The sequence below is a fragment of the Chaetodon auriga genome, chromosome 13, assembly GCF_051107435.1.
Source record: "Chaetodon auriga isolate fChaAug3 chromosome 13, fChaAug3.hap1, whole genome shotgun sequence".
NCBI classification, from domain to species: Eukaryota; Metazoa; Chordata; class Actinopteri; order Chaetodontiformes; family Chaetodontidae; genus Chaetodon; species Chaetodon auriga.
The window spans coordinates 3,951,218-3,978,444 of NC_135086.1; the positions used below are offsets into that span (position 1 = coordinate 3,951,218).

The 27,227-nt window shown below is 43.3% G+C and overlaps 2 protein-coding genes across 2 annotated transcripts in view; both read right to left on the reverse strand.

The window, feature by feature from the left end:
* The window catches only part of ube2f (ubiquitin-conjugating enzyme E2F (putative)), a 32,833-nt gene extending 14,433 nt beyond the window's left edge, over positions 1-18,400 (reverse strand). The window contains exons 1-5 of the mRNA XM_076747690.1: positions 18,183-18,400; positions 15,196-15,382; positions 10,275-10,304; positions 9,396-9,461; positions 2,593-2,660 (exon numbers count right to left, since the gene is read on the reverse strand). Of these exons, the coding sequence (XP_076603805.1) occupies positions 2,593-2,660; positions 9,396-9,461; positions 10,275-10,304; positions 15,196-15,310 (279 nt within the window). The 5' untranslated portion in view covers positions 15,311-15,382; positions 18,183-18,400. The remainder of the gene's footprint in view (positions 1-2,592; positions 2,661-9,395; positions 9,462-10,274; positions 10,305-15,195; positions 15,383-18,182) is intronic.
* A 4,755-nt stretch (positions 18,401-23,155) lies between these two features.
* On the reverse strand, positions 23,156-26,804 carry LOC143330022 (putative methyltransferase DDB_G0268948). Its single transcript, XM_076746164.1, has 6 exons — positions 26,512-26,804; positions 26,232-26,392; positions 24,832-25,048; positions 24,147-24,250; positions 23,916-24,053; positions 23,156-23,785 (listed from the first exon to the last, which is right to left on the reverse strand). The coding sequence occupies exons 1-6, from the start codon at positions 26,620-26,622 to the stop codon at positions 23,689-23,691; spliced, it is 828 nt and encodes a 275-aa protein (XP_076602279.1). The 5' UTR covers positions 26,623-26,804; the 3' UTR covers positions 23,156-23,688.
* Positions 26,805-27,227: the final 423 nt, after the last annotated feature.

The window sequence follows — 27,227 nt, forward strand, 5'->3', positions numbered from 1 at the left end:
TGTCATCAAGGACGTCTCAGCGTCTTCTGTACGTCTCACTCGTCTGTTTAGACAAAGAGCCTCATGCAGGAAACAATATGCCAAAAAATGTCCTCTTCTGTTTGTTGTGTACACGGTTTGCTGGTATTTTGTTAGCACCCACTGATTCCTGGGACTCACCTTCAAACTGTTCTTTGCATGGAAACATAACTTTGACATTTGAGGAACGTAAAGAAACGCATGAATATCATATGGTCAAATTTAGATTATAATATGTTTTAGAGTAATTATCCTGGTTGGGTGATTCAATTTGTGGGCGGCTGAGCTGATCCCAGTTCAGACTTTGGATCCTGTTGGATGATATTGGGTGTGTTCGGGGCTTCTTCACTTCTTCACTGAGTTTGACAACTCAAAGGCGACTTACACGTTTCAAAATGTCCATACATTTAGAATAAAATGGACTTTTTGAAGGCACTTAGCCCTGACCGCCCCCCCCCCCTTAATTTCATAACAGTGACTGTATGCTGAATGTGGATGGCTGACAGAGAAGAGAGAGCTGGCTGTCATTGTTCTTGACAAGTAAAAGCCACATAGGCTGTTGTAAAATGACTATAATCATGTCATTCGCTTGCAATTCTGCTACAGCAGTTACACAGACGCTGTGGAAGTGGTGGAAAAAAGCAGAGAGCCGGGAAGTCATAATGAGAGAGCTCGGAAAAGCATGGAAGAAAAGGGCTGCGTTCACTGCAATCACACACCAATGCCTGTTTACTGCAACGTACCATTTTCACTGAGTTCAATTTCCACACTTGACCTTGAATTCTGCAGTGACACACTCACACAGAGTAAAAAGCATGAGTACATCACCCTGGTTTTATGCCTTTTCACTTCAGCCAACTAACTTCTTTACACATTTAACTCCTTTCAAAAGACGGCCATGGCCCTCAGTGGATCTCACACCTGGTAACTTCGACCTCCTCCAGCTCACACACACACACACTGGCATAATGTGATCTCCCTCTTACTCAGACCAAATCATCAGGAGTCAAAGTCTAAACTTTCTCCCACCGTGCTCCCTCAGTTTATGAGTTTGTTAGGGACGATCCATGACTGGCAGTGAAGTGTATTAACAAAACGCAGCTTAGGTTGACTGAGGCAGACTCTGTGGAAGAGGACCCTCTGCCTCCATAAAGAGCTCACTCACAACAATTTGAATTTTCAGCTGATGATACACTAAAGAAAACATAATCAGGAATATTATGGTCCTTGAACACAGCACTGACACCTGAGCGGGCTGACGGATCGGCACCGCGGTCGTGTATCAGGTGCAGCAGTGCAGCAGACTAATAAACGATCTGTGTGAGAAGCAAACCAGGCACGATAAGCTCTCGCCTGGCTGTCGTTCGCATTGCAGGAGATAAGGACAAATAAGGACTATTTGAGATCAGTCACTGCCTGATTCAACAAATCAAGAGTTTGAAGCCCTACAGAAAGGTGGTTAAACATGCATGTATGTTCAAATCGGCTCAAATTAATTTAGCAAAGATACGACTGTTATGCCATCAGAAGACATCATTCAGCTCTGCTAACGGCTGATACTGTTTGGAGATGGCAATAATTTTGCGTTTTACTTCAGCTGGAACAAACACAGTGAGTGGGACATGTGGACAGCAGCTCTTTAGAGGCATTCAGAGCTTCCCATGAAAGAGGCTTTCCAGCTGCACAGCTCTTCACAGTGTTTCTCACACAGTTTATATTTAAAGGCTCTTATTCTCTACAGAAGCTAAAGTCATTTTAAACACACACACGCTTTCAGTAACATCAGCTGTGTTCAGCACACACTTCCACTCTCTCCCCAGGTATTAATTACAGCCCAAAAGGCCTGTTCAGTTCATCTATCATCAATTAAGGCCTGCTCCAAATTGATCTAATGCTTTTTAGGGGGATCTCTGAGTTTTTGCTGATTGCTGTTATTGAATTAGCTCTGAGCGCTGCTGTCTGACTGCAGAACTAAAACATTTTTTGGTTAAGTAGATGGACAGAAACACATTTAGACTAGAGTCTGAATTTAAAGGCTGCATGTATGAAGAACAAATCAACGAGTCTGTCTGCTCACATGCTCTCCCTCAATATCTGTCACAGGGACAATCATCTTCTTGAATAGCGCTAGGACCAACTCTATGAATCAATTAATGTTTAATGGTTGAATTTGTACTATTTATCATTGTATGGCAGGCATCATAAAGCTGTCACAGATGGCTGCATGCAGAGGAGACTCTGTGTGTGTGTGTGTGTGTGTGTGTGTGTGTGTGTGTGTGTACTCTGCAGTATTCTGCAGACCTTTTACATAAAGGAAAAAAAAAATCTATTGCGAGGTTCAAGCACAGACCTCAAAAACAGCAGTTGGTAATATGAGAGCACCACTACATTGTTTCTACAGACTGCTTCACTCACAGAAGGCCAGGGCAGAGAAGAGCAGACCATAATCCAGCAGCAGTGGGTCGTTATGTTAACGGGTCAAAACGGGAAGGTAACGATTAACGCTGATACACACACAGAGACACGCACAAAAGGACTTTTCAGACCAAACGATGAGACAAATGGACCACTCACCACCATGTTATAGGCTTCTGGGACGTCTATTTCAAACTGAAACCTTCCACTTTGGTAGTAACCCTCATCTGGAACAGAAAGAGGAACAAAGACAATGTTTTCAATAACGTATACACAGCAATATGAGTTCCAAGACGAACATCAACGTACAACTTCCTGTGGAAAGAGGTTCTTTCATCATCATCATCATCATCATCATCATCATACACTTCTGCTCAGGTATAAGACTTAAGGAGATTAAGGCCATGTTGCATTTAAAAATAAAGGAGCTATGTTGGTGTTTTACCAAAAGTGCCTTGAGGAGATGAAAAACAACACATGTAGTCCAGTTTAAATACGAATAATCCATCTGTACAACTGAAAGATCAGCATACAACTGAAGTTAAAGAGTCATCCATCCAGAACTGGCACATAATTAATCTGCCCAATGCAGAACACTAACAGATTATGTTGCATTGCAAGCAAAACCTGAGTCAGGTGAAACTTTTTTGCCTGAAGACCCTTCATTTTTTTTTGTCAGGACCCCGCTTTGCCAATGCAGGGGTCTCACTGAAATGAAGCAGGAGGATGTGTCTGAGCTCAACGTAACAACCCCAGCGTAGATTGACCTGCTCAGCCAAGATCGATGAATCTGCGACGGGGGAGTTAATGAGAGGACCAACAGGAAGGACCGAACCTCAATCGAGGAGCTGATCTCAGGGGAGTGAAGACCTAACGTGTAACCTTTGAGTATGACCACAATCTGTAGGTCAAACTGGCTTAAAGCCACTTAAAGGCGTGTTCAGGTTAGACGCGTTCATTCATTAGATGAACAACATTTACATTTCTGCTGTGATCTTCTGGCACTTTCAGGGATCAGAGGAGGGGAAGGTGGAGGGGAGAGGCAGATCCGGGCAGAGAGGAATAACTCCACATGGAGCTCACGCTGTGTTAGCGCTCACTCCGCTGGACCAGTACTCTGACAAACTTCTGAGGGAACTCCAGAAGTGAGAGAGAGATTGAGAGGAAAGGAAAGCGCTCGGTAGTAAGCATGTAATGATGTGACTATGCCAGCGTGTGAACATGTGCTCATGCTCCATTGGCTTGGCTTTGCACATTTTGCCTAAAAATATGTTGCTCTGCGGTCAAACATGGACCACATGCTAAAATACACTTCTGGGGTATATTTTGAACCATCTCTTCTACACACACGGGGAGGCTAAAGTGTTATTTAGACCTTTCAATACAATGTAGTACACAGTTATTCCCACACTGCTCTGACACAGTACCAATAAAACTTAAAATCTGTGTTTCAGAGGTAAAAGTGTTTTTATATATGCATTCAAAACTGGCATAAAGACGAGCAGCCCTCTCACCCCCACTCTCCCCGCCTCTCTGTGTACTCCAAACGCTGAGCAATTTGAGATAAGGCCTTCATGAAAGGAGCTATCTAAACCTCACCCGATTCCACTCACTGCAACAAAGACGGAGGTGCAATTTAGTTAGCCGGCACAGTCTCCCCTGTATTATAAATGAGAGGAGAGAGGGGGACAGGAAGGCTGTGCGAAGTGGAGAGACGCAGCCTGAGCAGGATAGAAAAGTAGGATGGATGGATACAGAAAGGGACAAGAGAGAAGAAGACAAAAAGGACAAGAGAGAATAAGACAAGGAGAAGAAGTAACAAACTGAAAGAGGGAGAGACACAGAGCATCTACTGACTAACTACTGCAGTCAGAGGTCATGAATAATTCATGAGTGTCTTCAGTACACTGGAACAATCAGTCTTAACTGTCACAAGATACTGGACACGCACACACAGACACACACACACACACACACACAGACACACACAGACACACACAGACACACACACAGACACACACACACACACACACACACACACACACACACTTCTGGGGGTAGACTGTTAGGCAGTCACGATCATCAAATGACAAAAAGATGCTAGTTTGTTAGCTTTTTAATGGAAGAAAATCCACAGATTCATCCAAAAAAGTGCGGCAGAAGATGGTTATTAACCTCTGGATGTCTGTGGGAGGTGAACAGCTGTCATGCATCGCTGCAACATTTCTATGTTGTTCATCGGGAACGACTAAAATTCACAGGAGGACACGAGCACAACAGAAAAAAAAATTCCCACATGCATCATATATTTTCCTGCATGTGTTGGTTTTCCTGCTTTTTCCCAAGTCAGGGAACGCTGCAATAGAAATTCTACTGACAGGCAGCAGGGGTGCTACAGCATGAAACACTGTACAGCTGCACTGTGACATGAGCATGGAGTTACACATGCACACCCACGACTGTGCAGAGGTGAACTCCTGATGACCACGTAGCCTCCTCTTGGCTGTCTACCAACACGAAACCATGCAGTTGTTTACCCAAAGCACCTCTCGCTGTTGTTGTTAGCTTAATCCAATGTTCACCCTGTTTATCTGTGTAATAAATTCAGGAGAAGCACCAGGAAGCTCTTTAACCCATCCAGCGCACTACGTGGGCCAAGCCAAAATTCAAACGCTCCACAAAAATACATTTAGAAACTCTCAGTGAAAACATGTCATTATTTCGCCAGTAAGGGATTAAAAAACAACTCACTCAAGTCTCATTTTTGCCGTAAACACACTTTTTTCATCACACTCTGACCTCCTGCTGTCCCTAAAATTAGGCCACTCTTGCAGAGTTTTGCTCAAACACTGAAAGTTTCCATGTTTCTGCAGCAACGTGCACAACAATAGATGAATTATCCGTATGCAAATCAAGCAGAATAAGTACACGTCTGACACACAAAAACAATGCACTGTGTACATCAGTTTTCTTTCCCTGTTATACTTCTAACAATCCAAACAATGACATGTGAGAACATGTTCACCCCAGAGTGTTGCTGCTGTCCCCATTCCTCAGAGACACAGGGGTCTGGGGCTACGGGGTCACAGCGCAGAGCTGCTGCATGGGAAAAGGAAGCTAAACTAAATAGAGTAACTAAAGACATTCCAACTGAGCCGGGCTTGAAAAAGACGACTGATGTCGCCGGTGTTTCCTGTTTTTTATGTATGAAAACGAGTGTCAGACTGATGTAATATATGGTTTATAATAAAAAGACATATTTCGCTCTCAGCCATTGCTTCAGTGAGATCTGGACACACGACCGGACACAAACTGCATATTCGTGTGTTCTTTAATTAGGTTTCATTTTGTTTCTTTGCTTTTGAGGGAGGTGATCAGAGTTAGTCTCTCAGACAAAAGCAAGAAATTGACAAAACCAGGCTGGTACAGAAAATATAAAAAATAATGCAATATGAATATTACACCACATGCTTCTGATAAAGCACAAGCAAAAGCACACTTCTGCTGTTGTGGAAGATGTGTGACTTGAACGTATCTTTGTGTCTTGGAGTGGGTGTTTTAGATTTTTTCTATTGCTGTTGATCCATAATAAATTAAAATCTGTGTGTATAAACTGTTAAAGGAGCACAGGATGAAGTGAAACCACTGAACACAAACTCAGGATGGAACGACAGTTTCAGTTAAAAAGCCATTAAGCTTCTCACTTCCTGAAAATCGTAATTTCTGGGCTCGTGTATTTTGTTGGATGCATGTAAAACAGTGTGTTTTGTGGCTGGCCCCTCAGTAATGCTCATCTACAGTAAACCTTGCTATAGCATCTCATTCCCATGAGAACATTTAAGATTTAACAAACGGAGAAAACACAAAAGGGAAAGCAGCCCTGATGTAATCTTTGAGCTATCTTTAATCTATTTCCCCTCATGACAAGTGGAGGAGACTTCACCGTCCACTCGCTCGGACAGAAGAGATATTGAAAAACCTGCATCCTGCGGCAACTTCCCTTGGCAGTTTTTATTTTCCCCCTTGACTACAATTACCTTCCCTGCAGCACAGATTAAAGCTCCTGTGTGTATAATGTCCAACTAATGCAATTCTCAAAGGGAACTTGACAGCACAGCATAGGGACAATAGAAAAATGAGAGGCCTGCTGAGCAGTATCTCAGATCTTACACGGAGACACACAACCACACCTTGATGAGGCATTTTTTCCTTGCTTTTATGTTTTCCTGAAAAAAGAGGAGGGCGATGACAGACCAAAAGATGTCCACCGTTTCTCTTTGTCTTTATGCTCTGCAGAGGCTCAGACTTCTACGGCAGCTTTTTGCCTCACGTTTGTTGATATGGTCATTAGCACGCTGGCTCTGACACTGGATTCTGATAATGTACTGCATCAGGACTGACTTTAGACAGAGACAGAGAGAGCAGGCGAGAGGAAGAGAGCCAAAAGATGAAGACAGATTAAAGACAGGAAGAAATAAATAAAAAAAGAAAAAAGAACAAGCAGAGTGAAGTGTGTGTATTTCATCTGTTTGGGGACATAACCTGTTTGCACAGTCATACTGTGGGGATTCGCATTTCTTTTAGGGACAAAACACACGTCCCCACACCAGGAATCCTTCAGTTTTAGGGTTTGGGTTAAGATCAGGGTAAGGTTAGGTTTAGGCTAAGCTTTGGGTTAGGGAGTCTGCAGGAAATGAATGTGAGAAAGTGTAACGTGCTCTGAAGTGATGGAAACAAAGTGTGTGTGTGTGTGTGCGTGTGCGTGTGTGTGTGTGTGTGTGTGTGCGTGTGTGAGGAGAGACAGAGGTTTTGAATAATTGAGCGAGGCTTTCTCTGAGAACTCTCTTTACCAACTCCTCTTCAAGAACATGACACCAAACAGCGTCTCTAATTGCTGATCTTTGCTTTTCTGTGCAGACTTTGCTTACAAAGGCCTTTGTGAAAGCTAAGCTGGAGTTCGAATGCCGACTCGGGTGGCAGGGAGACGGATGAATCACAGACGCACGCACGCATACATATACACACACACACACACACACACACACACACACACACACACACACACACACACACACACACACACACACACGGCCCAGAGCAGCTTGAAAGCTTTAAATAAATTCACCACTTACGGAAACATAAAGCCGTCATAACATCTTAGTTGACAAAAATTGATGCAGCGACTTCCATCCATGCACCAGGCAAGATAAGAGTCACCTCCCAAATCCAGCTTTAAATGCCACCTTAACCAAAATAAACTGCGTTTTAAAACACAGGAAATTGTAATTCAGATAATGAACTGTGAACAAAGAACAAGTAGCAGTAAGTTGCAACTACCAAATACTTTCTGCTGGTTATTCCAGAGACGCTCAGACTAAGATGATCAGGTCTGAAACAAACAGGAGACAGTGGCTCGAGCTTCTTCATCCACTGCAGCATATTTGAGGGTCGTTTCAGCTGCGTATGCCAGTAAATGTTGGCCCACCACTGCAGCTCTTCAAGCCAACAGTTTAGTGAAACTTATTTGGAGGAGAAATCACAGACGAGGAGTAAAATTAGCCAAACTGTAGGATTAATCAGAGTTTACAGACAAACTTCCTGGTTAAACTTCGATCTGCCGCAGTTGTTTTTACCTCCACATAAAATGTGAAAATACTCCGTCTGTGTCTCACTATCCTCATTCACCACCTCTTTCTTAGCCCCTCTCTACACTCAGGCACATACAAAAGGAGAACTACACCTTCACTTTCTCTCAGCCTCTGCCTGATGCTCTCCTTGTCACTTATCTTTACAACAGAGATGACAACAAATTTCCACATTCTACAAACGAGAGAAACGCGAAGGTGACATTGTGCTTGAGGTGTGCGTGACAAACAGAGCGCAGGAAGTGAGAGGAGAGCCTCCAGAGACTTGGGTAATCCCACACCGGCGTGTTCGGTTTGCACAACATTCGACAGGTAGCCCACTTAGCCTGGAAGAGTGCTGAGAAAGCAGATTGGACTTGGGGAATAATGACTGTGCGGAGGTAATGTCGAAATACAGAGAAGACTGGAAGCCCTTTTAAAGGGAGCGCTTGAAGACGCACACAGACTTTCAAACAAATCGCTAACATTTGCATTTGCTCCAACTCCATCATGCACGACGCACTCCTCCCCCACAGCCTGCACACACAAACCCTGCATATTGTCTGGAGGTAAGACGGCACAAACTGAGACAGCCAGGGATACGGCTGCATGTCCTAACTGGAGGCTAAAGCTCTTTAAAGAAAATTATGCATTTGCTATGCACTCTGTATTCAGGGAGCTGTGAGCGTCACATTAGGCCGACAATATGTATTCCACTTTTCATATCTGTCATGAGGACTGGGCCCTCAGGATCTTCAGAGCTGACTCACAGCCAGCTCAGGGTCTTCTCGACCGATGACTCAAATCATCTTTTGGGGAGCAGCGATACTTGGAAATGATGGCATGACGCAAGGATAATGAACCGAGAGGCTATTTTCCAGCGATGTCTAATGTTCATATCTCTGTAAAATCTACATGCAGCAGTAAAGCTTTGTTTCAATATCCTGTTTCAGGGTCCCTCCGAAGTTCCCCACTCTCACAAAATGTTGGGCGTCTCATCAAAGCAGTTTTAAGGTGGAATTTAAGGATTTAAGGGCAATGGTAAGGGGTTAATAAAATGACAATCCTAACTGAATATTTTATGTTTGACCAGAAAAGTGAACCAGGCTGACTGGTTCTTAAACAAAGTTAAAGTACATCGAATAAGCAAAAAAAACAAACTGCTGCTGCAGTAAGTGTACACAGTGTCAGTGCTGCAAAGGTGGAAGCCGAAATGACATTAGCTGTGACGAATTTTTCTGCATCACGTGATCTAAACAGTTATTGAATGATCAAAGCAGTCACTTATGTCAGAACACCGAGGGAACAGGCAGATGTTTGGGGGTTTTTTTCTCTTACCAGGAGAAACTGCCAGCTGAAAATGATGCAGCTTGTCCTCATCTGGGAAACTGGCTTTGCATGTACCTGAAGGAGAAGAGTTACTAGTTAGTCGAGTCAAAGGTGAAAGTCTGAAGCAGCTGTCTGAACATCTACCGTTACTTTTTATTACCTTTGTGCAAATAAAGGCTTTAAAATCAACCACATATTGTTTTTTATTGCATGCTTCCCACTGCTTTCTGCTGTACTTCACAGCTTTCACAGGATCTATGCCTTGGGACTCCCTGTGGCACCACATTCCCCCCTGGTGTTCAAGGGCATGTACTGCGCCCAAGATCACTCACTTGAGAGAGCTTTTTTTTTTTAACAGTGTATATTTTAATCCCATCAGCTCTTTTCACTGAATAAGGTTTTTAGTTATGTGTAAAATTAGACTGGATGGATGTGGCTGCATGAGGCTTCTAAGACATGTTCACGATAAAGAAACACTGAATTAAAGCACCAGTTCAACAGCAGCAGAAAACACACTGTGGGCTGCATGTTAAGCACAGCGCTGTGAATAACTGATGATCATTTTATCACGTCTGAAAGTTAATTTATCTTCGTAAGCAACATTCCTCCATGTTGTAGCACAAAGAGAAAAAAAAACACTGCAAATAAAAGCCTGTTTTTGTTCCTTTAAATGAGAAAAAGAAGCAGAAGGACAGTGTAGGACTTGGTAGATAAAGTCAGTTACTCAGCTGCTGCACTTTCAGATGTATCGACTGGAGGAAGATGTGGGCTTAACAAACACTAATGCAACCACGGGGGGGGGGGGGATGCAAAGTCTAACGAACTCAGAGAGAATGACTCAACTAATTAAATGAGTTCAGTGTGTATGGAAGTGTAAAGTATACTCACTAGGGAGATTGGCTTCAAGTTCTGCAACTTCTGTTGAGAGAGGAAAAAAAGAATAATGAATGCAGGAGCAGAGAAGAGGCTAAAGACAAAGAGAAACACACACACGCACACACGCACACACACACACACACACACACACACACACACACAGGCGCGCACACACACACGAGACACTGACACACTCATACTTTCTAAACAAGCTACCTGCTCAGTCAACACAGTTTCTGTGTATAAAAGCATAATCTCCAGCATGCAGGTTGTAAAATAAATTGCCCTCTGCATACGACACAATGCAGCAGAGAGAAAAAAAAACAGAATGACTCCATCGGTGGGTAACAAACAGAAGGAGGGGAAAAGAGAGGAAGGAGAGAACCAGCGGGAAGAGGGGTAAAGAGTCGAGGGCTGTTCAGGTGCCGCTGCCTCTGGGTGACGTCTGCACGGTCTACTTTGTTCTGGTGTGTCATGCTAAGCACTTTCCACCGTCGCCTCTACAAACATTTTCTTTGAGATACGCAGAGTAATAATGAGGCACAGGCGGAGGTCAGAGCAGAGGGTCGGCTCTTCATCAAGGACTTGCAGGGAGCTACTGTTTTTTCCAAAGAGACCTGCAAACTGGCTTTTGTCAGAACATGTGCTCCTCTCCGTAGCCCACCTGCGCTAAATGTCAGGTCCCCATGCATATTTTAAAAAGTTCTGCCCAAGGATCATCCACAATTCATGTCAATGGTTCTCAGCTACGTAACATCAAGGAGTCCTCACAGTGATATCAGCTGCCGTACTGTTTGTCTGTATACTCTCTGCCCCATTTTATTTGACAAACACTGCATTACTGTGGATCTATTTTACATGGCCACTGAAGCAGCGATCAGTACGATTCGCCTCACGAAACACACCAAAAACAAGAACAATCATGCTTTCCTGGCAACAGCAGGAAAGACGGGCAATAACAAGATCTGACCAGGGAGGAGCAGGTTCCTTTGTGCTTCAGCGAGAGGTTTCACTCAAACATCAGCGTGTTAGAAGAAGCCCATCATCCTCAGTTTGAGCATCAGGAGGTGCCGGTCCCACGACAGCTCATTTAGCGTCAGACCATAACTGACCTTGCATTATTTTCCCGCCTGCAGTGTTTCCCCGGCCCACCACCACATCAGCATTGAACGCCACATACTGAATTTCTATTTTTCTTATTACTATTTAAAATGAGTAAAATCTTATTGTTGTGTTCAACCCGTCTTTGCCCTGCTCTCACAAACACACTGTGCCTGTCTGAACAGCTCCTCGTCTCCATGAACGCTCTGACTCTGAGGCTCTCTGAGGCAGAAGTCAACCCGCCTCTTACGCACAACTCCATACGCGCCACACAGAAGCAGGATAATGAATTCACTTCCACTTGCAAATCAAGTTAACTTGTTCATCTTTGACCTTTGACCAGCGCTGCTGTGACAGCTGAAGCACCTGGAGGGTCAGGCTGCTAATGAAGAGAGAGCTGCAGGAGAGGAGGAGGAGGGCAGCCGCCGACATGCTGCTGTGAGAGAGCCAGCTAGAGCACAGGTGAGAGGTGAGACAGGTGAGGTGAGAGAAAGCACATTTCTCAGGAAAAGGGACCTCGTTTCTCTTCTGTGACAGGACATCAGCAGGCAGCAAGCACAGAGGCACTGGATTTGATCCAGAGGGGCTCAATTTAAGAGCCGGCTGGACCACAAACAGCAAATAATATCTGCAGAATTTGCGTTATCATGAATAAATAATCACAAATAATATTTTCATCTCTCTTCTTTTGATTTTCTTTCTCCTTTCCTTTCCTCCTCATTATTATTATGTGATCTTCTTCATGTTCCGTGTATATAATTTAAAGATCATCACAAAAAAGAGCAAATAATCAGGTGCACACGTGAGGATATTTAGCACATTTTCACAATGATTGCTCTACTTTTTAGGGATGTTATTCGACTGTGCGGGCACCACAAGCCTGCACCTCAGAAAGGCTGCACAAAGAGGGCTTCTGTTGTGGTTGGAGCGGCTATACACAGGAAATATTACTTGGAACGACACATGACTGCACAGCACCACCAGGAAAGCATCAGATGCCTGGAACCACTTGAATCTGGTAGGTTCCAATTTCAACAGCAGGTATATAATAATATAACCTGAGTATGTTCACATCATTTTCTAATCATTTTGTTGTTTACAGGCTTCTCAGTGATGGACTCCTCTGAGCCCGGACTTATCTTGGAGCATGAGGCAATCATGGGTGGGTTCATGTGCCTTTACTGGCTCATAAAAAACGAACTGGCCCACCACTCACACACGACTCAAAGCCTGGCTGAGAGTCTAGGGTGAGATTACTTCAGGAAATTAAAGGCTAAGGTCACCTAGCCGTTATTTAAGATTAAATTCAATCTTTACATAAATGGATAAAAAAAGCTAACAAATTACACAGTCCTTCGTCTCCGTTTCCAAATGTCAAGACTGAGCCGAGGAATAATTCTAGGTCTCACAGTATCATTGACGACATGCTTGAGGTCTCAGCAGAAGTCATCAAGGAGCCATAAACCTCTCTTTTTAATCCCATTAATACAGAGTCCTGTAAACGAACAGTGAATACTAAATACTAGCCGATGCAGATACCTGGACAAAGAGGGACATGTATTCAATCAATTCCTGGACCTGGTCCCTACTGCCGATGGCAAAGCAGCCACTGTTGTGACAGCTGTCAAGAAGAAGGGCCTCCCAGCAGAGGAACTCTAAGGACTTGGGACTGATGGAGCAGCTGGTATGATGGGAAATTATTTAACGCCCATGTGAGATTACTTTGTTCTATCCAATGTTTGTCACTAAATAGTATTATTTAAATTTAGGGAGTGTGAATGGGGCTGGGAAGCAACTCACAGGCAGCTTCCCAGAGACTGTGGCTGTGGCTCGTGCTGCCGACAGATTGGCACTTGCCTGCAAGGAATCATCAAAGTGCATTTCAAGGATTATCTTCAAGAAACTCATTTTCTTCCAGACACAGTGCAAATCAAACTGCAGCACCACTCCAGGCAGCATCCACCACCCTGGGTAACAGCGACATGAAAGAAAGGTAACTTGATACCATTTGTAGTTATTTTTCTGACTGTTCACGTCTAACAGAGGAACAGTCATCTGATACTACAGTTGTTATCTTCTGTATGTTCATGTCTGATCATTGTGTCTTTAATTCAAACATGCTGTTGACACGCACTGGCTCTCTCAGCACAAGCCCATCGAGACCCTACAGAGGAACCCGGGCACAGTCCTTGGACCCCTGGCAGAGGGGGCAGAGGTGAGAAGGCGTCCAGGGGCAAAGGGACTCTGAGCACACCTGCATATTAAAATCAGCTTGATTTTGTGCATTGAAATGAGGGTTGATTGCATGTCTGAGCAATACTAAACAGCAGCTATTCTTGTTTAAATTTAGCTTCCTGGCACAATTCAGACACTGAGGAGCATCAAAGAGGCTGGATAGACTCCACGGCCTGGATCGTTCCTGGCCCCCCTCCATTGGGACCTTGATGATTCCCAAACATTTGGAGTGTTAAACATACAGCACAAAGAGGAGAGGAATAGGAAAGGGCATGAAGCGCCAAGGGAGAAGCAGTGGGCCAGATTCCAGCAAGAACTCAATGTTTAAAACTAATGAATTTTCCCCTTCTTCTTCCAACAAAATGTATTATTTGGATTATTATTATTATTTGTTCTACTCTGGCCTGGCCTTAATGACTGTAGTAGAGGTGGGAGTAGGTGTTTGCTTGGCTTTTCTGTTCATTGTAGGTCATCCACCCTAACAAATCGGGCCTGGAAGCACACACAGACAGGACTTTCCATGATTTGGACATCCTCAGAGCGTTAAGTGTCTTGGGATCACAATCAGCTGCTCGACAAGATGACACAATCAACATCTCTCCTCTGCTGAGTCTTTCCAGGAAATTTTGCCCTCAACATGAGGTTCCGCAGGAGTGGTTCTTGTTCAAGAATCATGTCCTTAGTGGGGCGTTCAAGGTGAAAGAATTAGGCTGAATGTGACTACAATCAACCAACGCACACACAAACAACACACTAAAGCCAAGCTAAACCAATTATTGTTTCAAGAACAAGAACCAGGAGGAGATTATCAGCCTGCTGGCAAGCGAATTTTGGTGAGTGGGCCAACATCTACCCCTGCCCTGCACAAGTCATCCCCGTTTCAAGCGTTAACTGTGAGTGTGATTTCTCAATGGTGAACAGGGTAAGAGCATCGAGCACAACAAATGATTTCAGATTTTCTTTATATCAGTGCAGTTTGGGGATTTTTGTTTTGGCTTTCTCCTCAGGGGAAAACCCTGGCTGCGTCCTTGAGGATCTCCATAAATGGACCTCCATCCTGAGTGTAGAAATCCAGCACTTTCTGTATATATGTCTACCAGTTATTTGACAGAATGAAGCGATGGATCTGTATGTAATGTTCTGTAATACATCAGTAACACAGTAAAGTGATACCTTTAAGTAAGTGTATGAACTAAAGCAAAGAGAGGCGTGAAGTGTAAACAGAATGACAAAAACTGAGAAGGACAAGGACAACCCTTTGAATTTTAAAGGAGGAGAGAGGAGGCGGGTGTGTGGAAGCTGCCTCTCAAGGCAATGAGGGGTACCTATAAATAAAAACCAGGGAGAAAGGTAGAAATAGAGAAAAAGAAATAGATTTTCAGGGAGAAGCCTGAAAATCTATGGAGGAAGAGGAGCATGAACTATTGTATGTTTTTGTATTGAAGTAAGATATGATGAATGAACCAAAATAAAATGAAAACATACTCAGGAAACTGCGGTCTTGGCCTACAGCGACCGTCCTAAAATATTTAGCTGCCTTGTTTGTTTTGCTTCTGTACAAACATGCGATGGACGAAGTGGACCACGGCACAGGTACCTTTGGTAAGGAGGCGGTCCCTGATGGAGACCCTGTGGGTGGAGTCGGAGGCTCCGGAGGCACGGCCCGTCTTCCCTCCATCGTCCCTCTTCAGCTTACTGGCCAATGTAAGCATGGCTACGCCGCTGTGATCTGCCTGGCTCTGCCCCACGCTGCGCTGTGCTGCACTGCACTGCTGCTCAAATGCCTGCCAATCACACAGACCATACACAATAAATTAGTTATTCTCATTGCATTCATGCATGTTTTAAATGTCATTTGATCTTGCCATATTATAAAATGTATTTTCTATGACTTTTATATTCATGCCCATGTTAAATATTTAAACATTTTCATCACAATCATTTAAAATTCACTCCAGTTTCCCCTCACAGTCCGAAGACATGCACACAGTGTGAACTAACTCTGAACTGCTCACAGTTGTGAATATGAATGGCTGTCTTGCCTACAGCGACATCTGAGCCCTGTGACAGAGTGGCAGCCTGTCCAGGCTGTACTCTGCCTCAAGCCCAGTGGGCTGGAACACACTCCAGCTACCCCCCGACGCTGCACACATTAAGCAGATATACTATAAATAATGGAAGGATGGATGGAAAAAACTACAGGGAAGTCTCTTTAAAGGTAAATGACATATAAGAGCAAAGCTCAGGTCTGCTTAGAAATAGTAAAAGACAATAAGGACAGAAAAGGCAGGTGTTTAATAGGTGAGGCACCAAAAAATGATGAGGTTCAAGTCTACTGCTTCCTGTATTTACCACAGCAATGAACTGACTATGACAACATTTAATTATGGTGCAAGAAGAAGTGCTTGACATTGATTAAGGGAAGCCAATTGTAATTAGACTCCCTGTTGTGGAAAGACATGTGGGGCTACAAGTTGTCTAATAGTGTAAGTGTTGAGTTGCAGTCTTGTTATGTGAGATTAATTGCAGTAAACTGAGGTGATTAATAGCACAACCTCCTCTGGTGTAACTGTCCTTTACAGCGAGCCCATCCTCTGCAACAGATGAACGCTGAGCAGTAAAAGCTAAAGGAGCTGAAGTTTGATGATTTGTGCTTAACATTCGTGATCAACTCCAGCTTGTTTTCAGAGAAATGAGAGTTTGATCAGGGAGAATACTGTACTGTACTGTATGTTAGTACTGTTGAAAGACACCAAAACTGTACATTAACTACTGTGGTCTTCATCAGTGGTTATTCACATTGCATGCCACAAGAAACTCAGAGGTTCGGGGGAAAAAAAGATTTAAAAAAAAAACAAAACACATTATGTTTGACACTTTAATTCAATTATCTCAAAAAAGCAAGAGGACCAGACAGAGGGCAGCCTACGGAGACAAGCACCATAAATCCTCTTATAATACAGTAGGAGAAGCATTTTGTCATCGCTAAATAATATTCAGCGACTCACTGTTACAGCGAAGTAACAGGAAAGGAAACGAGAACTTCAGCTTCTGCCAACTCTCCTATTAATGGTGCTGCAGCAGGAAGCCATTATCTATGACACTGTTAAACTCAGATAAAAGCAGTCTTCGTAAACACGTCTTCTGCTTACTATCAATGCTGAGCAACAGCAAATTGTATGAATGGTTGTTTACTCGTTTCCTGTGAGTGTTTCTTGTGCCTTTTAATTGCGGATTATTTGGCATTGATTGTATATGCACTTATCAGACAACAATATCTGGATTGAAGGACTAAAGTCTTTCAATCAAGAAAAGACAGCCTGCAAACAAAATGATGTATTTGCAGTATCTTATTCATAAATTGTGACCAATACATTTATTACAGCTCATGATGAGAAACCTGACTTGACATCAAAAGACAACAGAACACAGTGTGCTGACATCAAAAATAAATAACTGTTATAACAACTTTCAGGGAATTTCAAACGTCCAAAGACATTTACAGTCACCTAGCGTAGCACCTAGCACCTACATGGTGCAGCAGCGTCCACCCTGACAAGCTGCATCACTCACTTAATGTAATAAAATTCAGTCTTGATGATCCCACTAATCTATTCTGCTGTTTAATAAACGTTTCGTTTCCTCTAGGTTTTCTACTGAAGCTCAGTATTACCATTTGACTGCTGTGCATTTTCACAGGTGGTGCAGAGGTCGTTTATCCGCGCTCAGGGAGCAGCTCACTCTGCCTGTCCAGTCCGAGCACCGGCTGAACTCGTTTGGGGAGCAGCAGTCGCAGAGGGTGAGGGTATCAGGTATCACTGAGCCCATAAAATGTGTGTCACAGAGTCTGACTCGACACCCACCTGCCCCAGCTGTCAGTCACTGCACCCCGGCGTGGCACGGTGACACAGACTACCTGGATGTTAGTCAAGTCGCTGCAGGGGGAGGAACAGGGCCATACAGCAGGACACACACACACAGACTGACACAACGAGCGGATAGAGGCGCACACACCGATGAAAAGGCAGTTTGTTCTTGTTGTGCCCAGAGTCTTCACACAGGCTCAAATCTTCTTACAGCACACCAAGCTTATTTGCTGTAACTATATTAAAAATCAAACTGGTAGCATATGAAGCTCATGAGTTCACCTGTCCAGTAAAAAACGTAACGTTATAGCCTGTCTTTTACTTTAAAATGCTCTCTGTAACTCACAGACTAAGTGAGTCCAGCTGACTAGCCTAGGACACTCAAACACCAGCAAGTGCGTATTCCACAAGATAAGACCTCTTCTGCTACTGTCAGCAAGTGACCCAGACTTTCAGGAGTGAAGTTACCGCCTCGTCGCTGTACTTTTAGCTCGTTAACTTACCGTAATAACGAGCCGCTATCACTGCTAATCACAGCTAACTAGACACAGTCTCGGGGTTTAAAACCAGCCTCAGCTCAGGCTTATTCCGCGCACCTGTGTTTGAGTGCACGGAGACATGTCGCTGATTTTAATCGGTGAAGACACGTTTAAGTTGTTAACAAAGTGTCTGTGCTAACCAGTGTTAGCTTGTGTGTTATCTGAGCGTTGTTTTTTACCTGCTGTCTCAGAGCTAGCGCTCCGTGCTACACCATAATCAGCTGCTCTCTGTTCACGGCGTTGTCTGCGACTCCAGCCGGAGATTATAGGAGGCACGTCCGACTGTAAATAACTCCAAAAATTATTATTAGGGGGCTAGGAGTGGATATGAACTGATTGGAGAAATCAGCTGTCAGAACTTCGTTCCGGTGTCATGGGCAACGGAAGCGCAGTATGTGCCGGTGGTTATTGTTGTCCGTGCAGACATAACGGCAAATAATTAGTTCCGCTGAGCAGCAGACGAGTCTGTTTTAGTAGGCTCGGTTTAGAAAATTAACAACGTGGCTAAACTTGCTGGTACTGATTGAATAAGTTTACATTCGTGTTGTAGCATACATTTATATAATTATTTATGTTATTTATCTCCAATTATGACACTGTCCAATTTAACCCATAGAAAAACCTGCACTTCACATTAGCACGTTAGCCCAGAAAGGATTCTTCCACTCCTCCAATCACCATTTTGAAAACCAGTGTTCAAAATGAGCTTCAAAGAGACGAGAGAAAGTATCCGTAGAACGAAGAGCTGTATTTGTGCTGTAATTGTCCTTGTTACTGAGCTATTCTGCCCCATTTTTCACAAGTGATAGGCTCAATCTGAGTAGCAATTTTTCATACTACGCTATTGTTACTCATTTATTCATTCATTCATTCATTCATTTTTTGCTTGGCTAACTACCCTCAAATCTACAAAATAAACGGGTTACTAACACCTCCCAAGATTCACAGTGACAGTGGGTTGAAAATCAATGCCATTTTAAAAGTTGAAGAAAAAAAAAAATCAAATATATGCAATAGCTCTGATATAACGCTCAGGAAGAAGCCTCCATATAATGAAACTTCCTGTGTGCCTGTGCTGCCCACACACACTCACAAATACACCCACCCGCCCACACACACACACACACACACACACACACACACACACACACACACACACACACACAGCCTACATGTGCCGTGAAAAGAGCACCATTTGCAAAAAGGAAAACTGAAGCCCGCTGTTTGACAGAACAGCTCATTCGTTTCTCGGAGCAAACCCAGATCAGCCTAAAGTCTTTGGACCAAGCTGTGATTCACTCAGCCAGTTGTTATGGACCCAGGAGCGCTGGGGCCGTCACTGTGAACAAGAACATGCTCTTGACTGACCTGCCTGGTTAGATGAAAGTTTTTTTTAAAAAAAGTCTATTAATCTTGGAGCGGATGATTCTAATGTATTTCATCTGCATCTGTTTAGACAGGTGTTGGCCATCAGGCTTTCTGCGATGCTCATACACCAAAGGATTTGACCCTGTGACAATGTTATGTTCTCTTCACACGGTATGCCTAACACATTGCTTTTGTTATTCAGTGGATGTCGATTGAGGACAAAGCATGTGCATGTTTTTATAGGAGTGATATTACTGTTCTGTAGTCACAACAAAATAAAAGAGAACAGCTGAATAAACTCTTTAAATACAGTTCGATCAGCTAGATATTGAAAACATGAAGTAGATTAACACTCAAACAATGAAAATATAATAATCAACATTAAGGGAGGAGCGGTGGTGCCTTCATAGAAGGAGGAGAAGAAGAACAGAAAGCCAGAAAACCACATGGGATCAAGAATTCTGGACTGGGAGGAAATTTTTCTGAACATCTTGGCGAGACCAACAAACAAAACTTTCAACCTTCTCCTCAAATGACCCAGAAAAGAGAAAATCCAGTATTGAAGATGAAGGCACTCACTTTGAAATGAAGTATTTCTGTCACTTCTCGGTCTTCAAGCTCAACAGCAGCATAAAGAGGGGGATAATAAAAGTTTGTCATGCTTCTCTATCCTGAGGGGGTAATTAAGTGACGGAGAACGCACCTTAAGGAATTTCAGACTTCTGTTTATCTTTGCAGACAGCTCTTGAAATATGAAATGTTAAATTAGCCTCTGTCAACTGATGCCTGCAGCCCAACAGTGACATGATGTTCACCTAAAGTAAAAAAAAAAAACATCCCCTGTCAGCATGCCAGATGCAATAATATTAGGATTTATCTCCTGTTGCTATGTTGTCTACAATCCAGGGTTTGGGTTATTTTGAGGGCAATGGACCCGTGTCCTCAATCAGTCTTCACCTCCACGACTGAGATAACTGTTGTGCAGGGGCTGTGTAACCCCCAGCCAACACGCAGGTGAGGTCTGGACTTTATAAAAAGGTAGAGACCAGGTACCAGACCGTAAGCAGCAAGCATCCAAGGGGAAGCTACAAAAATGGTGGACACAGCGCTGAAAACTGCTTTTTTTTACAAAGAGTGACAATTCCTGCGCAGTAAACCTTCAAGCCCGGACTAAAGGATTCAGACATTCGGCTCAACTGAGAATTTTTTATTCTAACTTGAACAATTTCCACAAATAATTGAATTGTCCTCTCAATCTTTCACTTAAATAATCAGTGTTATACCACCTGTTACTCTGTATGTGTATCAAAGTGACATCTGGCTGTCAGCTGAGATCAGACTGTGACTGTGGCTTCAGCAGCGGTGACAGTAGCCCCAGTAGCTCTAATGGTGATCATGTAAAACCAAAGTGTTACACCTGGGGCTTCGCTCTCCCCGCCGGACCACATGACCCCGATGTGAGTGCGGTGTCTACTCAGTTTAAGGAAAAAACTTCTCTGGAACGACATGACTAATGCACATGTCATAATAATACGAATCCCCTCTTAAAATGCATGTTGGCTTAACTTGTGCTGCACTGTCGGAATAAACATTAGTTGTTTAGAAAAGCGAGAAGTACCCTGTGCGCTCCATTTGAAAAAAATTAGAGAAACCTTTCTGCAAGCGGCACACATGATCCAAAATGATGGTTTTTTAAACTGACTCATGCAAATAACTTGGATACTAAGATCTGAGTTAAACCAGAGTAAATGAACTGCAGCAGTTGTGAGGGGGAAGTTATTTAGTTTATTTCTGGTGAACCAAGCACTATTTGTCTTGTCAGAAAAGCACAACCACTGCTAACACATTCCAGGACTGCAGCGAGATCAGTGGCTCCTCACATCTGTTTTTCCCTCAGGGTCCCATTACATTAAGTGTAAATGTCCTGGCTGATACTTTGAAACATACGCACAGAGTGTGTGTAACTTGATAGCGAGAGGATGAGCTTTAACAGCAAATCGGCACTGACACAGAACTGAGGTTGGTGGCTACTTTGTCGTACTGTCTTCAGGGAAGTGGAAATCTGATGTGCTATGAGTAGTAAGAGTCACAAGCTCATAGCTGTCAAACACTTCTGTCACCAGGTGACTCATGTAGAGTATTGAATCATTAGAGGAATTTTACTTCTTGCTTAAGTAGAAATATTTGATTGAACACGAATACAATATTCATCTTGTTGATGCAACAATTGTACAACATGAGCATAATGCACTCCTGCTATATTCTTTAACTGAATGTTTTAATTTGAATTTCTTTTTTGGAAGAGGAGCTTTTTAGTTTCAGATCCAGTGATCGCTGCTACACAGAGCAGAAGGAAACATCTGCACAACAGACACAGCAGACATGTTTGACAGGACAGCTCGTTTGGTTTGAAGTCCGTCCAACTCGCTCTGCAGCATCTGAACACAAAGAGAGTCATACAAATGACGATGTAAATGAGCTGACACATATTTGTACATTCAAATATGAGTGCTGAAAAGTAGTTCTGTTGGATGATTCTTTGTGGCAGACTTCAGGTTGGGTTTGCGCACTGCACTGCATGCAGGTCAAAAGAAGAATCATGCAGATAGCAATGAACATTATGGTCCTTAAAACCACACATTCAGTGACACTGTCTAATAACTGTGCCCATTACAGAACAAGTGTATTGTATGTATGACGGCTTTATAGCTGCAGGATCAAATCTGGAAACAGCTTAAGAAAGATTCAAACTGACAGCTTTGTGCCTTTGTGCTACAAGGTGCAACACAAACATGCACAACACCTGCACCAGTCAGAGTCGGGTTATGGCCTCGAGTCAGGCTACCAGTCGTACAATAGGACAAAAGGTTTAACATTTTTGCACTGTCAACAGTAAAATGTGTTTGTAACAAATGTCTGCAGGGTGGATGGGATTCAGAAGCCAAGAAAGAGGCCGGACCTTACAAGTAAGGGCATCTTGGATGTTTCTGTTTCTGAGAACAAGGAGAAAAGGAATGAAAAGTCAGGATTCTGTCACAGCAGAAGGTGGCTGAGAGCATTTCCACACAGATGTAAAAACAGAGCCTCACAAACACGACTAATAACAAAGTCTGTGAGGCTGACTCATTTCTGCCGAGGAGCTCTCAGAAAAACAGGAGACGATTTCATTGAATATAACTCTGGAGCCTTTGTGTCGACTGTGACAAAACTACCAGTGCAAACAAATAAATCCACTGTGGCCTGTAGCTTCATATGAAAAGACAATAGCTATGAGAAGCTGTGGAGTCATCTCAGGCACGCAGTTTAGGGCCAGCTTCACAGGTGGTACTAAATCTGACAGGGGGGGCATTCTTCTAAATACAGATATACCATTTTAGAGAGAGCACATTTGTTCTTCCAGCACACACAGAGTGGGATTAGTGGTTGTGGTCCGTGATAGGGAGCGACAGACAGCGGACCCTGCTGCTTATCCCAACCTCAGCCTGCACAGCACAGTAACTGAACATGGTTCACTCTTTAAAGCAGGTGGGAAATAAGACAAATCGATACAGGAAAACATTTTGACTCTCAGAGTGATCAGGAAGAAGAAAGAAACTGGCTTCATCTCAGCAACACTTTTTTCTTAATATTATTTTGTTGATAACATTTTGCTGTGCGTGTCAGCAAATATGATATAAAAGTTCCAGGCAATGTAATATAGTCAGAGGAAGAAGGTGCCAATAATCAGGTTTGATCAAATGTCTCCCTCTAGTGGTACTTTGCAAAACAACCTCTTCGAAAATACTACAGTTGTACACTTTGTTCACAGTGAGTGAGTAATTTGCTTGAAAATGACTGATTACACATAACAGATCATTTATTATATAAGTAGCTCCTGGATTTCATGTAAGATTCAGACAAAGATTTTCTGTACATTAACAAAATCACAAATATGATGCAAACATAAATCTGTACAGAGTCAGAATCTGCATGCAAAATCTGAAGTGTAAAAAGAGACAGTTCACAGCAGGCTAGCTGTTTCCCCCTGTTTCCAGTCTTTGTGCTAAGCTAAGCTAACTGGCCGCTGGCTCCAGCTTCATACTCAGCACAATCTTCTCATCTAACTCTAATTATTACTTTTAAATAAGTGGTATTTGTAGGTCAAAAAGAGACTTCTCATACATAAGTAACAAACATCTAACACACTAACTTGTGCTGTGTTGTCACAGAGAAAACATTCACACAGAACAGTAAATAAAACATCTGGATGGCAGCACAAGTTTCTGTGTCCTCAGCCAGCACTCATGACTTTGTTGAGACTGTGAGTGCCGGCAGGGGTCAGGCTTCCTGTGGTTTGCAGGCCAGCAGGTAGAAATACTTCACAGCCACCATCACCTCTGTTTCTGCAGAGGTCACCCTCATTACGCTCATCAGCCTGGGGACAGAAACACAGGAGTGTCTCATCGTTCAGTCCAGTTAGTGAGATGCTGTCCACCGTCAGGTGTGTGTGTGTGGTACATATGTGTGTATGCTGTACTGCATGCATGCTGCCATTGAGCGTTTACCTTTGACAGGTGTCTTGGGAGAGCATGGCGGCTTTCTGAGGGTCGTCTCTCAACAGAGCCTGATAGCTCGAGAAAGACTCCACCAACCCCATGTAGCTGGACAGAGGCATGGGCATTTTCACCCACACACACTCTTGCCTGTAATACATTGAAAACAAACAGTCAGTATGTACCTCGTGTATAAAAAAGACCCGTATTAAAAAATGGCGGACGGTTCACATGTTCACTCACCACTCCTTGTCAGGGTAAGGGATGGATTCATAGGCCTCCCGGTACAGCTCAATGGAGCTGGGTCCGAGGTGGGGGCTGCGGTAAGGTTGCAAGGCTGCATAAAACTGATAAAACCAACAGAGAGGAAGTAGTGAGATTTTCATCATGGCATTAAAGGCATGACAGAAAGTACCAACCAGGTAGGTTTTACTTTCAGCCTTTTGACAGTAACAATGTTTAAATGCCCAGCTGCGTGGTTTTTTACAATCCATCCAGAACACATGCAACCTAACCGTGTGCTGTACAATGGAGCTAACTGTGCTGCTTTACCTAATAATGTCCACTAGATGGTGCTGTTGTTTGTTGTCTGTTCTGGTCCACCAGTGTGTGGCGTGAGGATGTGTCTGATGATGACATCTACACCACCAGAGCTGAAGAAAGGTTCCCCCTTTGAGTTCGTCTTCTATTAAATCTTTATCTGATGGGATTTCACCGTTTGCAACGTTAAAGAATGAAGAGTTTTTTTGTTTTTTTTTTAAAAAAAGCAGCATTTTCTTTGTCTGTTCCACTTTTTTCTCTCTTTGCTGATCACTGTTCACTGACTTATTATATAGAACTGCTCTCACAGGCTGATATCTGTCCCTGCACATGTGGCTGAGGGTGCGTCTGTGCACACTCATAATGAGGTGGATATTCATGAAAGCACCTCTTTGCAGACTTGGTTGAGTGTGTGTGAGCAGCAGTCAGGGTGGCTGAGCTCCATGTCAATGGTGTAGTTGAGCAGAGCCATGCAGCCACGGGGCTTCAGGATTCTGTGGGCCTCCTGCAGGAAGCGTGGCCGGTCAAACCAGTGGAAGGCAGACATGGCCGTCATCAAGTCCACCGAGCTGTCAGCGAATGGCAGCTCCTCGGCCGCGCACTGTCTGAAGATGGAACGGCCAAATCAAACATCTGCCCAGTGAGGACCAGCAGCAGCCCAAACACGAACTTACAATGTGCATGATTTTGATCCAGAACACAACTGCTGACAGTATCCAGTACAGTTTGGGAAGTTTTCAGGCACCATCTCTTTAATTCTTGGTCCACTAATTAAATGTGCTGAATAAAACTTCAGTCTAGTGCTTTACTTTGGAATAAAAATGAACGACTATAAAATGTTTATTATGATAATTAGAATGATGAAATTACATTTTATCATAATGAGTTGACTTCTAATAACTTTTTTTTTAAGTTATTTAACAAATTACAGCTTCATTTCTATATTTTACACAATTTATTCACACAGGTACTTTTTTCAGAATTACTTTTTTATTGACTGAATATTGAACACATTGGTTTCATATGCAGGAGCTGCATCTACCTGCAGCTTGTCATTTAAAAAGAACGGATCCAATTTACATTAATTTAAGAAGTGCACACTGGTCTGCTCTGGTTTAACCGCACTCTGATTTCCTTATTTTTTTGGTATATCTTCCAGGTCACAGTTCACTAATTGGAAATTTGCCTGCCACGTGCTGCTTCTATTAATATTATGCTCTGCAGGAATGATTCACATCCTCATAATGATTCATGCGTTGCAGCAGTATAATCCCCCAAAACAGAATGTCAGCATTAATATTAATAAGAGCATGCTAAGTACCATTGGAATTACTAACTGATGTAGGTTTCATCATGTTTAGGGGGCCTAACCAACCCTGTGAGACATGCCAAACATTTTATGAGGCTTTCACTGGCCTGTGTTCACGGTGCATTTGTTCTGCTGCATGGGCCTGACTGCATGACCGACTTTCACCAGACAACGGTCACATTGTTCCTGCTTTGGCCAAGATTCAGTAAAGTAGCTTATCAGACTGTCAGCGCTGAACAAATGGTGTGATGTTAATTGTGATGGTGTTTTGAAAAATGAAAAAGGAAAAAAGACCTCACTGTGCATTTTATCAGGTGTGATTGATCTTACTGTCTTTAAGCAGAGACTTTGAATTAAGGCACAAGAAAAATCATTTAACAGGAAACACAAGGAGCTTTCAGGATGCATTCATGTCTTTCACCTTCTGAGTCTCCTGTAAACAGACTCCAGTTAAAAAGGAGGACTAATTGGTTGCCTACCTGTACGTAATGTTCGGCTCCTTAGCATGCTGCAAAGCCATTTCCACCTGGGCAGGACTGACATCTGTCCCCACAACAGAGGCGAAGTGTTTGGCCAGCAGCACTGTGCCCTGGCCTGAGCCGCAGCCCACGTCCACTGCCAGCTCAAAGGGACGACCTTTCTGACAAAATATCGAACACCTTCTGTGACATTCCTTCAGAGTTAGTTCTGCCTCGATCACTGACGATGACACCCTGCAATAACTGATTAGGTTACCCCCATTTTTCCATCTTTACTCACCTGTTTTTCCAAGAAGTCAAGGATCTGTTGTATTAGATAATCTGATGGAGAGATCCTGTACTTCCAGTAGCAAGAAACATGCTTCTTGCCTTCAAACAGACGGTAAGCCATAGCTGGTGGATGCCTCTCTGAACAGGTGATCAGGTGATACGCTTGAAAAGAGAGATTGAGGCAGTCTGTGGAGTTTTTTGTGCTGGATATGAGGACCTAACGTCCACGTAGAGAAGGTAGTACATTCCTCTCAGCCAGCAGTCTCACACACACACACACACACACACACACACACACACACAAAAGAGGGACACAATGGGGTTCCTGGGAATTGGGAGGTCCCACTACTTCCACTGATACGCGATATGTTTGAAAATGAGGGACTTTAAAGGGACAGCCCCAAAACTGTTTTCTTTATATGATGTGCCATCTGTCGGTACAACAGTGCCTTGTTTTTAATGAATCCATGATAACTGTGTTAAATGGAAATCAAGGTCTCGCTCAAAGCTTTGTAAAGGTCAGCTTATGGGTCATGTGATGGTATGTGTTTCTGTCAGAACCAATCAGAACCCCTGGAGGTGATGTGGGTGAGGTATGTGTGTGTGTATCGTGAGTGCAGCTCTCCTCTGTCTGAATACACTGGCTGATTTCTTGTGTTGTATAATCTCATGCTACTCTTTAACCGAGGGTTGTTTGTTACTTACCGTCAGCGACAGCCTGATGTG